Source organism: Perissodus microlepis, chromosome 13, assembly GCF_051167445.1.
Source record: "Perissodus microlepis isolate ML-2025 ecotype Zambia chromosome 13, ASM5116744v1, whole genome shotgun sequence".
Classification (NCBI taxonomy): domain Eukaryota; kingdom Metazoa; phylum Chordata; class Actinopteri; order Cichliformes; family Cichlidae; genus Perissodus; species Perissodus microlepis.
This window is the reverse complement of record NC_140473.1, coordinates 13,547,543-13,564,452: the sequence shown is the minus strand read 5'-3', so window position 1 is coordinate 13,564,452 and position 16,910 is coordinate 13,547,543. Positions and strand designations below refer to the sequence as shown.

The 16,910-nt window shown below is 39.5% G+C and overlaps 1 protein-coding gene across 1 annotated transcript in view; it reads right to left on the bottom strand.

Annotated features, from left to right (window-relative positions):
- Positions 1-209: 209 nt before the first annotated feature.
- The window catches only part of eys (EGF-like photoreceptor maintenance factor), a 159,481-nt gene continuing 142,780 nt past the window's right edge, over positions 210-16,910 (bottom strand). The window contains exons 45-51 of the mRNA XM_084948199.1: positions 10,289-10,471; positions 8,015-8,181; positions 6,904-7,048; positions 4,762-4,936; positions 4,337-4,509; positions 4,054-4,215; positions 210-2,157 (exon numbers count right to left, since the gene is read on the bottom strand). Coding sequence (XP_084804325.1) covers positions 965-2,157; positions 4,054-4,215; positions 4,337-4,509; positions 4,762-4,936; positions 6,904-7,048; positions 8,015-8,181; positions 10,289-10,471 — 2,198 coding nt within the window. The 3' untranslated portion in view covers positions 210-964. The remainder of the gene's footprint in view (positions 2,158-4,053; positions 4,216-4,336; positions 4,510-4,761; positions 4,937-6,903; positions 7,049-8,014; positions 8,182-10,288; positions 10,472-16,910) is intronic.

Below are 16,910 nucleotides of genomic sequence, written 5' to 3'. Positions count from 1 at the left end.
CATGTTCTCCCATCATGTGAGTGGGTTCTCTCTGGGTACTTCGGCTTCCTCCCACAGTCCAAAGACATGCAGTTTGCGGGGTTAGGTGCATCGATGTCTTTTTTTGTTAGCTCTTAAGCAAAAGAAAATGGATTAACAAGATGGGTAGATGGGTGTCATGTTAAGTTTTACCTTTTGTTTGGAAAGTGATGTAAATCAGAAAAGTCAGCCAAGGGATCAGAGAATTTAATTTGTCCTTTAACACTTTAAATGTATATGTTTCATCAAACTGAGTTTTAAGTGCAACTCAGAACTGGTATGTAAAGTGTTGAAGAAACAAGTAGTACAATTCAATTGCTTTAAAAAACAGGACTGTATGCAGTCCTGTGAAAAACTAAGTGCACTCCACGATTCAGTACTTGGAGGACCACCGTTAGCGGCAGTCTTGAAGTAACTTTAAATAACTACTCTGTATGACTATCAGTATCTCACATCAGTATGAAAGAATTATGGCCCACCCTTTACAGCATTCCTTCGTGTCATTGGGTTTTGAGGGTATTTGTTTTTGCACAGCTCTTAAGTTTCCACCACAACATTTCAGTCATGTTGAGGTGATTGATTCTGTTGTAGATTTGCTGCTGCACTTGGGATCATTGTCCTGTTGCATGACACAATTTTGAACAATCTTTCGTTAAATGTACAGGGGAGTTCATGAACGACTCTGATTAGATGTCCCTAATCGTCACCCATCCACCACTGTGCTTGACAGTTGGTTGGAGTCATCTGTGTTGATATGCTGTTTGGTTTTCAGCAAATGTCCTACTGTGCATTACAGCCAAAAATCTCCACCTTGGTCTGTATAAAGAACATGAAGACAGTAAAAGTGCACTTGGATTTTCACATGACTAAATACTAGAAAACACAATATCACTACCTTAAAAGGTACATTTCCTACTGTTGTAAAGACCAGAACTTGCAGTTTCACTTACTCGTTTCCATCAAAGATATTAAAACCTTCACTTTTTTTAAGAAACAGCCCTTGCTTGGTATCTCCAAACAAACAGACATCTCTAAGATTCCCCGCAAAGCCATTTGAAAACATTCCCAAGGTCACACCTGATATGTTTCTGTACAGTTCAAACCCTCCAAAGTAAAACTGCCCCCCGTAGTTTAAGGCTACATATCGCTCAAATGGATCTACATTTTCAGAGAGGATCTCCTGGCTGTTCAGTAACACTTGAATAACAGTGCTATTTAGAGATATAGAGACATTGTGCCATTTGTTACAGCAGAGAGTGAGATTTCTGAAAATCAATGGGAGGGAAAGTCTTTCTCCAAGATTGACTGTTATTTTAAGATAGCCCCCTTCAAGTCCAACTGCAAGGTGGTCATCATCTTCGTGTTCAGCCTTTCCCATCCACATGATCATACTGTCATTGGAGACTGTGAGAAAGCTGAAAGAAACCTGTGTGTATTTTAAGTTTCTTGTGTTGTATTTAGAGTCCCAGTATTTAACAAAAGAGTTTCCAACAAACTTCAGAGTGCCTGTGGACATTTCCTTGTCACAGTACCTCCCGGTCCACCCTAAGGGGCAAATGCAGTGATACGAGGTGACACTAGATGCCACACACAAGGAACCATGTTTGCAGACGTTGTTTACACAGCTCACAGACTGGTTACACACAGAACCGGTCCATAATGGCGGACATACACAAGTGAACGAGTCACTACTTGTTGCCCTGCAGTGACCTCCATTTTGGCACACCTTGTACCCGCAGGCTGTCCCATCCCAGTCACCTATGTTGGCCCCACTTAAAGCTCCCCTCTCTGTTAACTCAAACTCTCGATCATTGAGTGTTAACTCTCGCAGGCCACCAGTGAAGCTCACAGGATCCCCTTCAGTTGCATCCGTGGAGACAAAGCTCAGAGTCGACACGCCTCCGACGAAGACGTCAGTAGCAACATCAAGTGTGGCCATGCCTTCAGTCACATTTTCTCTAACTTCCTTGTTATCCAGACTGAGGAAGCCTCGGTTACCGGTTCGGCCAGCCTTAACCGTGAGCCAGGTCCTGCCGCTTAAGTCCACTTGTTCAGAGGACTGCAGGATGTGGGTGCCGTCCCCAAGATTGTATCGCAGCTGGACAAACCCGGATGCCAGTGAGAGGCAGAAGAAGTCTCCTGTGGAAAAAACAATTTATGAGTAACTTGTTTGAAAAAAGTAATTTCTTCTACTTTTACCGTGGTAAAGATTAGTATTAATATTAGATGTGCACAGTACTGTCTTTTAACTAAGGGCATTATTATTGATTTTTTAAAAACTAAACATTAGACACAGATGCAGTTAGGCCCACAATTTTTTGACCAGTGACTTTTTAAAATGTTATTTTTGTAGTATTTTTTTCTCTACACCACAGTGTATTCTAAATTGAAATACAAAGGTTCAGCTTTAATTCAAAGGTGCCCTCTATTTTATTTTGAAAAGTAATTGGACAAAATTATTGTTCTGTGACAAATACATAAAAGATCTGGAGTCGATTCAAGATTTTGAAACTTTATTTGGTGGCTTTTCTTTGGAACTGAACAGAAGATCCCAAGAGATGTTAATGGAAGGAGAAGGAGAAATAAACCCACCAGAGAAACAGCAAAAACTTGTGGCCAAATCAAATCTCACCAATTTTGATGTATTATTACTATATTACTAAAAGAGCAAATGCACTAAAGTGAATGGTTGAGAAAAATACCTTCACAATATCGAACCAAGTCGAGAACACTCCTGAGAAAGCAGGCTTAAAATGATCAAGATCTGCAATCAAGAGACGCCTTCACGAATCAAAATGCAGAGAATTTAGAACAAAGTGCAAACCAGTGAAAGCCAGAACTGGAAAGCCAGATAAGACTTTGCCAGAAAACATCTACAAGAGCCTGCACAGCCCCCCCCAAAATTCGTTGGGCAGATGAAACCAAGATTAACTTGTACCAACATGATAGGCAACAGAAAACCATGGAGAGGAAAAGGCGCACCTCATGATCCGAAGCACACCACATTATCTGTCAAACACGATGGAGGCAATTTTATGGCATGGGCACGTATGGCTGCGGGCATCACTAGTGTTTATTAATGATGTGACTGCTGATAGAAGTAGCGGGATGAATTCTGGAGTGCACGAGGCTACGCTCTCTGCTCAGATTCAGTCAGATGCTGGAAACTGATCTGCTTCACAAATGGATAATGAGCCAAATCACGCAGCAAAAGCAACCAAAGAGTTTCTGAAGCCAAAGAAATGGAATATTCTTCACCTGATCTCAGTCCAATAAAGCATGCTTTTCAGTTACTGCAGACAAAAGTGAAGGCAGAGAGACTTCAATAACATTGTCAATGATTTAAAGTCTCCTGTGGTGCTGTACAATGATGAAATTAGATGAAAAAACCTATAGACCTAACTGTATATAAAAAATAAAGGATGCATTCTCTTTGTGTCTCAATATTTCAAGGCCCTCTCACAGGTGAATATGTCTGTGGGTTGTAAGTGGTTGAACTAAAGACATATTTATTTTATTTTATTTTACTTGTCAGAGCAGCGTGGATTGATTACCATAAATAAACTCATTGATGAATTTAAAAATACCATTTATGTCATGATTAATAACGCCAATATTTAGATAAAAAGTTTCACTTTGACCTAAGTTGGTCTGAATTTTGTTGTCAATCATATGACACTCTCAGCAGAATACTGATATACACAGTCGACAACGAGAGGATTTGACATTATAATTTAAGAAATAGGACCAAAGCACAATGTTCTACATGTTTAATGTCAGGCTTAAGGAAAACAAATAAGAATATGTAATAAGTATACTTAACACTGAAATTATATTCAACATATTTAAATTTGAATGCTAATTTTATTGGGCATGAACTACTAGCTACACATAGCAATTGGTATGTGTAATGTGTGCTGTGGAGGCAGGGCATAGAGGGGTAAAAGAGCAAATGGCCTAATATGTTACAGCAATCATATTAATTAACACATTGTTAATAAAAGCAAAGCTTCCCTAAATATTAATTGTCCTCACCAGCTCTGGCACTGAGATGTTGCGCAATGTAGACGAGGATGCCATCAGGTGATAACGGCTGGAACTGCACTTGCAAATCTGTCCTGTGTCTTATACTCATAGGTGGGAATGACATCCAGGAGGAGAGGTTAGCACTGAAGAATGGATCACTGATGGTCACAGCTGAACAGAAAAAAACAATTTAGCAGTTAAAGAATTTAATAGCAAAGGTCTTATTTGAAAATAGGAATAATAATAAAAATATAACAGATGCAGGTGAGGGTCACAGCTTCAGTGAGGCAACCTTTCTCACAGTAGACTCCCGCTGCTCCCAGGGGGCACTGGCAGGTATATCCATTCGGCAGAGGGATGCAGGTGGAGCCGTGGGCGCACAAAGGAGGGGGGCTGTGCTCGACATCACACACTGACACGGTCTCGGAACAGAGCGCTCCCTTCCATCCAAATGGGCACTGGCAACTGCAGACGGGCACAGTCAAACACTGTGTTAAAGTTTGTAAACACCGTCTTCTCCTTCTGCAGCATTCACACAGCAAAACCGGTTTTCTGTTTGTTACTAAAGCATAATCACAATGCATATGGAAATATACATAAAGCACAGCGTTGTTTACTGTATTGTGCTAATTAATAACACCTACATGCGTTATTCATGAGGAGACTCATTAGAAACAATTGGAAAATGAGCCCACGTAGAGTTTAATTTGCACTTACTACACAGATGAGCCGGAATCCACGCACGTCCCGCCGTTCCTGCACTTAACGTGAACGCAAGGGGTGACGCCACACTGACCCACGCTGCGCCCAAAGGCTGGATGACCTGCAGGTTGTCCCAGCGCTTGGAACTTTCGGTCTCTCCTTGTGCGAAAGTGCACATCAAAAATGCACCCTTTGAAAAGAACAAACGCATCGTGAGCGCACAAGTCGGAGGTGCATTTCATTTCATCTTCAGTTTCCTTCTCCGGTCTTTCCCTAATAGGAAATTATAAGATGAAACGCAACATGCTTTACTGTCTTTGTACGGAGATCAAAAGGTATGCATACTAAAATCTGCCCAACACAAACGAAAACACGTCTGACAATGCGTGCACGGTTTGAAATGAGTTTCTTTGATGGGTGTTTATTTCATCATGTGAAGGTTTCACACTGGGAGACATACACTTAAACCCACAAAACTTTATTAGATGTTAACTCTCAGATTGCAGTTTGTCTAGTTCGCATCCAAGATGCCCGAGTTGGAAGGACTCGAGTCCAATGTTTTCCCACCATGAAATCACGCCATCACGCCTCTCTCTCGTCGTATTTGCTTATTGGTTTCATAATTCAGTTTTATCAAGACAATATTTGTTTTGGCCTGCACCTGCAAAGCACAAGGCCTTCTATAAATATAAGGCCTGAACACAGCCCTCGTAGTCATCTGCACATGCAGACTCCCTTCTCTCTGCTGCATTAGTCACTGGCATAAACAGGATGCAGGGGAAATGTCATGCTCATTCATGAATATTCATGGCATGATGCTGTCTGCTTGGCAGACTCGAGTGATGGTTGTGGTGCCGCAAACACAGACCATCAAAAAGCGAAGCAGATTCATAAGGAAGATTAGGCGAGATAATTATTTTTGTTTCAGCTGTGCGCGCATCGCTTCTTGTAAAAGAACCTCGAAAGCTGAGGTCTGAAGTCGAGCGAGCCTTCCTGTGTGTGCGGCAAAGTTCTTTTTTCGGGAAACATTTGATTTACAAGACCGGAAAATGATTTTAAAATAACATTTTCTAATGTCCCTGATCTTTGCAAGTCCAAGAATGAAAGGTAATTAAGCTCAAAATCTTTTAGGAAATCTAATAAAAAACATTTCAGCATCAAAGCGGTATGAAATCAGAGTTTTCGAACGCCAGGCTCGATAAACATCCCCATTTCTGTATATTTGATCAACAGCTTAAAATGACTGATTTATTTATTTTATTTTTTACCCACACAGCCTCTTCTTCCTTCTTTCCACAGGGGAGTGTGGATCTTTTGATAACTGGGAGTGAAGTGCATTATCAGTGTGTTCACTGCCAGCCATCATGATTAGGGCTCGATGAAGGTCACACAGATCTGATTAGGCTCTCATGAGTTCTCATTACATCCTGAGTAGAAAGGTTATGGTTCCACCAGTGTTGCCTGTCTCGGGTAGTGCTTACCATTACAGGGAACTGCGATAGCCTAATACCGCATGGGCAAACTGATGCTTTATCGCAGCTGATTTGATTTTTGAAGGCTTATTTGCCGAGTAGAAAAATGAATCAGATGATGATGAATAGGCAAACACAAAAAATCGCTCAAGTCCTTAAAAATAAAAAGCTTTTGTTCACCCCAAATGGATCTGCCATGACATTTTATAATAACAAGGTTCACTGCTGTAGTGCGGAGACTGCTGAATATGGTCGTGATGATATTCATAGCTGTTGTCATCATTATGGTCATGGCAATTTTGCGTCACAGCTCTGCACATTAGCAGGCAATATGAATGCTCTGCAAAAAGCATTCCTACATGAGGTCACCTGAGAGAAAGCATAAATGATGTTGATGATGACAAAGATTATTTGGATAGCACCCTTGTTCAAGTGACTTATCAGCAGAGGAATGGATTTACACACAACACACTGTATTGGGCGCAAAGCAATTACAGGGCGCAGATACAATCAACCTCAAAGCTTTGTTCCGGCCTCATACACAGTCTGAGCCTGTAACTCCCTTTTCATTACACACCTTCCCCTCTGCTTACAAAAAGACAGAGATCCTGGGAGAAACTCCAAGCCACAGTGCTCTTATTCCAGATAGCAACGCTGCGTTCTAATAAAGCCGTAGCAGTCTTACCCTGAAAGCCGTGACGGAACCTGGAGCCAAGTGGCAGTAGTTCAGGGGTGTACTCATTATATCCACCTACAAAGAGCTGGCTGAAAACATTGAGGCCCACCAGAGGTCCTGGAGACAATCCTGTCCTGTTACGTTGGCCGTCAACCTGAAACACACGTAGTAGAAATGTCAATATTCAAGACGGCTCACTGTCAGTGAGGGAGCACACTTTCTATAATAATCTGCTAACTCTGCAATAAAAATCTGTGACCTGGGATCCATAACTGACTGATTCAGCGTATGTCTACTTATTAGGGAGCAGCTACTATACATCCCTGAAACCGCATCCTTTGAGGCAAGTCGCCAGGGATCTCAGCCCTCGCCGTCTCGATAGTATCTATCCTGCAGCATGCGGATTTTCCCAAAGCATTCAGATAGGTGCAAAAAAATATATAAAAATCATTCTTACCCTGATCGTTGGACTAAAATTATCTGTCAGTACAAAAAAACCTGATGTTTTTCGCATCTGTATGACAACATTTATCAGCCCTCACTATGAAAACAAGGCAAGATAAAAAAATTACGTTTTTATGTGAATACGTGCACAGTAAAAACAGGGCTCACTGAGTGGTTTATCATTTACTGTAAATCCCTTCTTCCAGTAAGTCTATTATACATTCAATCCCTCAGTTAATCTTTGCATCCACTTTTAATACTCTTTGCATTATCTATTCAGATGTTCGAGAAACCTAATGTGTACAAACGGCAGATAAAGGTAAGTCTGATCTACAAAATTAAAAATGAATGAAATAGAATTGACTTTAGCAGAGTCCCATTAAGCGATTTATTTTTCTAATTTCTCAATTGGAAGGACCAAAAGACCAAATGAAGCAATTAGTATTTCAAAAGAAAAATATTTAGAACTTTGTGTATCTTGGTGTTGTTTTGATTCTTTAAATATCTTGTGAGCTCCTCAAACTTACCTTGGGACTAAATGATCCTAAATGATCATGTACCTCTAGGCTGGGATGCCCTATTTTATTGAAATGGTTACATGATTTAATTTAAATGTCTCTATACAGTAACTAGATATGTACAGTTACCAACAGGGACACAGTCATCTTCAAATCACCTTCAGCCATCCTGTTTTCTTAGACCTTCCAAACGTGACGGTGTGGATGTTGATCTGATGGTTCAGTCGATCACTAACGATGGTTGCTATCCCCGATCCGAGGTTGAATCTGTGTACAAGTCTTCCACTTTTTAATCCCAAAACAAGGAAGTCGTCCCCATCATTGCCTACAAAATATGAAGAAAGTTACCCTCCAACACAGTACACTCAAAATACACAGGCAAAATAAAGTGCTCCACTTTCATTAATACATTTACATACTTTGACTAAACACAATGGTTTTCCTAAATGGATAATTTTATCTTAATAGAGCGAGAACTGAAGAACAGCTATTCCATGACCTCCAAACAAAAGAGTCCAGCTGCTGTGGAGTCATAAAGTAGTTTTCTATTGAGGTGGGACGATGCGTAAAGGCTTTGTTGTCTGTGAAGCTCTTTCAGTACAACCTGTGAGTGATGAGCTGTTCTCTGTGTGAGACCTATAATGGATTAGCTGAATGTTTGAGTTGTATGATAAGGAGGATGTTGCAGAAAGTTAACCAATCTATCTCTGATTGATCTATATTCAAGTCAGATGTCTGGAAAGTAATTCTTGGAGTCAAAATGAACACAGTTTCAGTAAACATAAAAGGATGAAGTTGTGGAAGTCTTGAATATAATTTTTTTAGTGGTCTCATTCCACTGTTTGTCCTGGCGATTAGATTTATAGGGTAAGTTTTTCTAAGAGGGTCTCGGTTCATGAGAGAACTGCAAATAAAAATGTGCTCCGGGCTTTTTTACGTCTCTCAATGCAGCAAAATTCGTCATTGATTTTAAACGTAAGGTTATGACAGATAGTTGCACGAGAAGACGGAGATAGTCTGAGGTCAAGTGTGTCGTTTCTGCTTTCCACCGGGCAGTGAGGATGATATTTATGGTGAGAAATTTAAAGTAGCTGTGGGTCTTAACTGATTTATCTATGAATAAAATATGTCGAATGATTTTTAAAAAGAGTATTTTCAATATGAAGTCCGGCAGAGTTGGAGTTTCTCCAGTGTTCACTATAATGAACAACAGGCCCAGCGGTGCAATAATAGGGATCATTGCAAATGTTATATTTTCAGGAAAATTTTACTAGTGATAATGAGCAAACTTATTTAATACTACTCCTTATATAAAATGATCTAGATGGCCATTTGTTGGTGGTTACAGATGCAGATGGCGTATCCATAAGATATGAAAAAGGATGGCCTGGCTTTTCAAATACTCTCGTTTGACATTTTGTTAAAATTTCATATGCCAAGTCAATTAATCAACGCAGCTTAGGTCGACTTCAATTTTGGTATGATCTCTCAGAGAATTTAGGGACACAGGCAAACACATCAGCACATTTTTAATGATTGCAGTACCCCCTATTGTTCATTGACACAGTTGATTTGTTCTTCCTCAAAATGGCAGCAAGTTTTTGACAAGTGGGGAAATGTTTGGAGACGTATGCATATAAATTTACTTCTAACTGCCTGGTGACAAACAAAGTGCTCAAGCTGCAGACATGAAACCTGCCGCCAAAGGTTCTGGAAGAAGAAGTAAGAAGGGCCGGAGAAGATGATGGTCTTTGATGGCTACGCAGTTTTACTGCTTGGCCTCAAAAATATATTGCACCTTTGAATTTGTAACATTTCAAGAATGCTCTTCAGTTGTTTGAGTCTTTCATCATTCATATTACTCTTATTTTTGATGGCTCTTAAAAGAAACAAGTGCACAAGACCCATGATCTAGTGTTTCTATTTCATTATTATCATTATTTTTTTTATTATTACTTTAATGAAATATGCTGAGAACAAAGGCATAGCTTCCAAATCTGGCTCGACAGAAAGGAGACCCTGCTGACCCCAACACAGTGCACATTTACACCTAATAGTCCATCTAATTTAATTAGCTGTTTAATTCTTTTAAGAAGCTCGGTTCACGTGTTGATTTTAGCCGAGGAATGCTTCTTTTGAAAGTAAAAAACAATAAGCGTTTAGAAATCAACAAAGTGTTGAAATCATTAATTCCTGAAAATCTCATAAGAAAGAAAAATCCTTAGGGAACGGAGGATCTCAAAGACTTGTGGAACTCCATTAGACAGCCATTATCATACACAGCAGGTGACACTAAATTGCACTAGTGTTTCTTTCAAAATCCTCAAATCAGTTTGGAAACTAAAACCAACAAAGCAAACTTCTCAAATTATTTTTTCACTGGAGCTCATAGATAATGTAAACTGCTATCCAAGTGTCAGGATTGTGCTCACCTTGTCCTTTACGTCCAGCAAACAGCATAAGGTTGTCTTTGATGGCAGAGGAACTGTCTGCAAGCGTAAACTTCAGCTTGAATTCGTAGAAGAAACTGAGGCTCGGGATGGAGGAATAAGCCACGAAGGAGGTGTAACCAAACTCATCACTTCCACTGAATCTGGGACGAGTGATATTGACGGCTGCAAATCAAACACATTCAGAACACGCTCGAAAGCTCACATTTGTACTGTACATGCTTATGGATTAGCTGCTGCAGGCTCTGCGGTGCATGTGTGTTCATTTTGTTCAAAGTAAGAAGTCTGATTCATCATTCACCTCAGAGCCTACCAAAAGATGGCACTATTGCCACACAATACAGACCAGGAGTTGGTGAAACGTTTCCTCATCCGATGCTCTAGCATGATGACCTGTTTTCAAATACTACCACCTTTTCTCATCCTATTCTGTTTTCATTAGTAGCTGTTTAGGAAGGATTCTGCCAAGCAAGCTTAGCATCGTACCCTTTGTTCACAAGGGTATTGCAATAACCCCAACAATATTCAATAACAATCTCAAGTTTACTTATTCTGAATGCATCGTTGATTCAGTAATGATCCTGCTTGTACTCCATTTCAGCATACCCATCCACTTGATTTTACACAGGGGACTCAATGTGAATTTGCCCATGCTTATTGAAAACTACATGCCGCTACGTGGTTGTTGTTGCAGTGTGGATTCAAACACAAAACTGCTCTTCTTCACTCAAACACCTTGCATATTCTTCTTCAGCCCCAGGCGATGGCTTAGAGGGCTTCAGAGCACCCCTCCGCGACTGCCCTCAGCTCTGTTTGGCTGCTAAATTATTAATAAACCCGCAAATGCTTCTGTTATCATCTCCAGTCTGCTAGAGCTGGTTGTGTTTGTCTATTGCTTCTTGTAGTGTAGTGGCCACCATGTTATAGAGCCAACACCTATTTTTAAACCGTGCTGTTCATGATGCTTTTTCCCCTATAATAACAACTAAACTCTCTCTTTTTCTTTCCACATCAGCACCCTTAAAATATATATTTTTTAAATGAACTGCTGTGTTTCTATGTGAAATAGTTTATCCCTGTAAATACATAATTTGACCAAAATGTATCATGAAAATATATTTCCATACTTACTTTGACTGACTTAACATTTGTGCCATTGCTTTTGAAAATTGTTCTTTGTGTAAGTGGTGGATATTTCATGATGTTGTATATCTTTAATTAAACAGCTCCTTTTTAATTACTGAGCATCTTATCTTTCGAGACTAAAAGTTCCTTACTGTATAGATCTAATGCACCAAAGTTTCTTTGCATATGTTGTTAATTTTGTGTCATCCAAGTGACATAAAACAGGGCTAATTTAAAGAACGCCACATATTTGATATGTTGTGAAGGTCCAGAGCCTAGATCTCAGCATTATTAAAGCAGTGTGCAATCACCTTAAATTAGATGAAACAAAAAGGCATCCAACACCCAGAGAAGAGCTCTGATTGGTCTTCATGAAGCCTGGAGGATTATTCCTGAAGACTACTTAAAAAATGACAAGAAAGCTTCTCTAAGAGAGCTCAGGTTGTGTTAGAAGAACAGTGGACATAACTTCCCATTTTCATAGCAAAATATAAAGAAATAAGAGCTGGTTCTTAGAGACCTTTGCACATTACTGTACATCTTATGTTTTCCTGTTACTCATTAATTTCACTAAGCAGTTACTACTGCATTAATAGTATATTGGCATACAGTTCCCATTTATAGTTTCCTTTAGCTAACTCTTGTACCTACTGTTGAGTGGAACTGGTGGTTATGGAACATATTATTAACAAAGAAGCTTATGGACTGCCTTCACGAAGTGCATCCATCTGTGGATTATAACACCACATCCTGTCAAATAATATTACATAGCATTTCAACTTTGCTGTGTGTTTGTGTAATACTGTGCACAGGAGCTGCAGAGGAAAAACAGAGTGACGTGCAGCTCTGGATCGTGAAATGAATTCAGACATAAAACTGCATGTATACAGTATGCAGCTCAGCTGGAAAAAAATATTAATAAATAAATGCTGGGCAAACAACACCTTCTCAGTTTCTATAGAATGAAAGGCTTAGAAAAACTTACACCACTGCTAAACTAAATTGCTAATCGACAATAATGTTGCACATTGTTCAAAGAGTGAAGCTCTTTAAAATTGATTATATGCAAATGCAAAAAAGACATTAAAATAACTCGTGAAGGTTAAATAAAGTTGTTGAACTCTGCTACATGTAAAGTCTTAGAACTTCTTGAATTTATTTGGCCTTATTTGGTTCATTAAGACTTGCATGGCAGGTGAAGAATTTATAATTGTCAGCTGATGACTGCTAGAGCTGATGGTAGCACTCAAAAACCATGAGCTCCTCTAAGCAAGTACTGAGATCTGAAAATGAAGCTAATTGATGCCTACAAAGGAGGGAAAGGCTATAAAAAGATATCACGGCGCTTCAAGCTTGCAATTTCTACTCTATGAAATGTCATTAAGAAGTGGCAGAGGATGGAAGATGTGGAAGTCAAGACAAGATCTGGAAGAGCAAGAAAACTTTCTGATAAAGCTGTGCAATTTGCTGTGCTGAAAGACAAAGCAGATCCATGGGATGGGTTAGCTGATGGCGTGCAGTGTGTTGATAAACAGGGTGTGCATGGAACAACCTTACCTGTGTCACCATCCCAAAAAGTATTCAACTAAGGTTTGCTGGAAACTGTCAACTGGCTCCCTGTGAAATTCCGGATAATTTTCAAACTTCTTCTGCTCACCTTCAAGGCCATTCATAACCTCGCTCCTTCTTACCTTTCTGACCTGTTAACCACCACTTGTTCTGCCCGTTCACTTCGTTCTTCTTCTTCTATCCAGCTTACTGTACCTTCCTTCCGCCTCACCACCATGGGAAGCAGAGCTTTCAGCTGCTCTGCTCCCAGGCTGTGGAACTCTCTGCCCCCTGAAATAAGAAATATTGGTTCTCTCCCCCAGTTTAAATCCCAACTCAAAACTCATCTGTTCAAATCTGCATATTCACTGTGAATCCACTGTTTGTTCATTTTATCTTGTGCTTTTATTTTATTGTTCTTATTCTGCCATTGTTTTACTAAGTGTTTTATCCTATTGTAAAGTGTCCTTGGGTGACTTGAAAGGCGCTCATAAATAAAATTTATTATTATTATTATTATTATAAAAGCTAAAGTTAAAACTAGGCTATTAAAACCATATAATACCAATAGTATTGTATGGTTGAAGAAAACTGAACCCAATTTGATAAGACGTCGCACTGGAAATGCACTGCTTTAGGGTTGTGTGGCACCCAAATTTTAAATGGATAGAAAAAAATCATTTCAAGTATTGCATGAAAGCAAAAAAAAAAAAGAAAAAAACAACAACTTAAAAAAAAAAATAACCTGACAACAGGATAATGATCCGCCAAAAGGCTGATAATCCAAGCTGAAATAAGAAACATGGACTAAATCTGAAAGGTCCATGACCTGCACATGCCCTGAACATCTGTGGTCAGAGCTGCGTGTGCAAAAAAACCCCAGGAAGTGTCCGTGAACTAGAAGTGAACTTCCAGAAAGAGTCAAGAAGACGAAAGTAACACTAAAATTTCATGAAATCGTTTTTTCCCCCTCTTTTGGCACAGTTCAAACATAACAAAATATGTCATTTCACCAATTTGACACATAAAATTATAAAGATGAAACAGCAATTAGCTGTATAATAACCAGACAAGACTAGTGTAAGACACACACTATAGCTAATTGTGGAGTAGAATATATAAATCTGTATCTGTAAGAACATGTGCTATACTGACAGTATCATATACTGAAAATGTGGTACATAATTTTCCATGTTTTATTTCTATCAATTCCAATCATGAATCTTTAACAGGAGGTATTCCAACTTGTGTACAAAGGTACAACATTAATATTTCTGAGTGAAGGCATCTTCAATACGCATGAATGTTTCATGAACTTGATTCTGGAGGCATTTCAGCTTTTCTTCCTAGTCTTGCCTTTCCTCCATTTCCTGGTTGTTCAGACCACCTGATGGGAACTGAACCATCCATCCATCCATCCATCCATCCATCCATCCATTCGCTACTGCTTATCCTTTTCAGGGTCGCGGGGGGTGCTGGAGCCAATCCCAGCTGTCATAGGGCGAGAGGCGGGGTACACCCTGGACAGGTCGCCAGTCTGTCGCAGGGCTAACACACAAGGACAGACAACAATTCACACTCACATTCACTCGCACATTCACACCTAGTGGCAATTTGGATTATCCAATTAACCTATCCCCACAAACTGCATGTCTTTGGACGGTGGGAGGAAGCCGGAGTACCCGGAGGGAACCCATGTAGACAAGGGGAGAACATGCAAACTCCACACAGAAAGACCCCGGCCTGATGGTGGAATTGAACTCAGGACCTTCTAGCTGTGCGGCAACAGTGTGCGGCAAATACAAACCATATTGTTACTGTTTCATCTGTCCTAATAGACACAATAGAAGGACAAAAATAAATAAAAGACGGCCCTGCTGCCGTGCTATCACGGCTGGTATTTTGCTAAGGGCACCACGTTAGGAAACATGCTCCAAAGTAGCAAGTAGTCCTGGAAGGCAGGAGACCTTAGGAGTGATCAGTTTGTCTCTGATCTTGTCTGATGTTATTAGGATTAAAATTCAAATGTCAGCCATATACCTAGTGTGAAACTGGAAGGTTAAATTTCTGTGTTTGGCATGTGGGTGCTGAGATTCTGACAGGGGCTGTGGCATGGCTGAGCGACTTATATGCCAAGCACCCTGCTGCCACCACAGCCAGTTTAGTCAAGCAAAACCTTTTGTTTCTGAGAACCATGACCTGTGAAGCCCTCTTCTTTATGGCATTACTTTTTGGAATACAGTCACATGAAATAATACAGAAACCATCATAGAATAGAAAGATAATTGTATAAAAAAAAAAAAAAATCTATTTAATCATTTCTAGGTATCTCATTTTTCTAAAACATTTGACTGAAATCAAAGCCATTTTTAAACCACGTTAGCTGTCATGGACAGTGAAAGACAAGGATGCAGTTTACTCAGTTTATAGGTTTAGTCATTCATTTTGGGATATGTTAAGTATCATTTGTAAATCCATCATGCTATATTTCAAAACTAAGGATTTAGTGGTATGTCACTGCATGCTCATTGGCTAAAGACTCGTGAATCACAACTTGGTAGCCAGTGATAACTTGTTGTCAGTCAAACTCTTTACCCGTCATTATCATAGTGTTATATAATAACAGTTGTGAATATAATTTGTAGTTTGTGTTGCACATCTGTAGTAAAGAATAACTTAGTTATTGATATGGCACAGTGCTACGTGACCTACACTAAGTAACCTTTGTGGATTTAAACACCTCCAACATAACAGCGACCGCCACCAATCAGAGACGTTGCTCTTTCAATTTAGGATTGTGGGTAGAGTTTACATCTTTAATGAATGTAAAAAAGGAAGAATTGGGTGCACAAGTTTGATTTTATGTAGGATTTTCTCTAAAACATACAAGATTAAACTTAAATATATACATACAACACCACTAATATGTGGTTCAATGTTCCTCAGCAAGCTGCATCCTGACCAGAAACATTTGATAGCTTCTGGCACAAGACTGCCTGGATATTTAACCACTCTTCTTGGCAGCATTGGTAGAGTTCATTTAAATAGTTTGGTTTCCTGGCACAGACCTGGCTTTTTAAGGGTTGTCCAGAAATTTTCACTAGGAGTGAGGTTAGTGTTAGCCTTATTTATCTATTCAAAAAACAGTTTTGATGTGTGTTTGTGATCATTGTTTTGTTGGAACATCCAACTTTGTCAACTGTCTATCTGTTGATCTGAGGTGAAGTCGAAGAATTTGTGAAATGTCCCAGTACCATAGGCGGCAAAATAGCCCCGGCGCATGATGCTACCACAACCATGCTTGACAGCTGGTACAGTTAGGTTTGAATGCATCACCTTTACTTCTCCAAACAATCTTTGTCTCATCTGACCATAAAACCTTTGTCCAGAAGGCATGTGGCTTTTCGATTTTGGAGCAGCAGCTTCTTTCTTGCTTTGAGTCAATGGTGATGTAAAACTTAGTTCACTGTGGACAGTGACACTGGTGTTCCAGTAGTTGCCAGTTCATGCCTTGGTGATTCCTGAGTTGTTCCTGAACATCCTAATCAAATTTCTCTCATTTTAAGGTGAGAATCTGGCTCTTCTTCTAAACCTTGGCAAAGCATCAACACATCTGAATAACTTGTACAATTGTTTGAAGTGATGATATTTGAATTTTCATTCCAGAAATGGCTCCAAGAGACCTTCCCAGCTTTTGTAAATCTACAATTCTCCTTAGATCTTCAGTAAGTTCTTGAATTTTCACATTATTTTGAGTATTTGAGTGAGTGCTCTCAAACAAATCTGACCTGTAGTCAATCATGATCACTAATGAGAAGTTAATAAACCTGCCTTGTCAATTTAAAAGACACTGCAGGACCTTCAGCACCTCTTATTAAAAGATTTAAGTAAACATTTGTATATATTTGTGTCGCTATAAGGATTGTTTTGA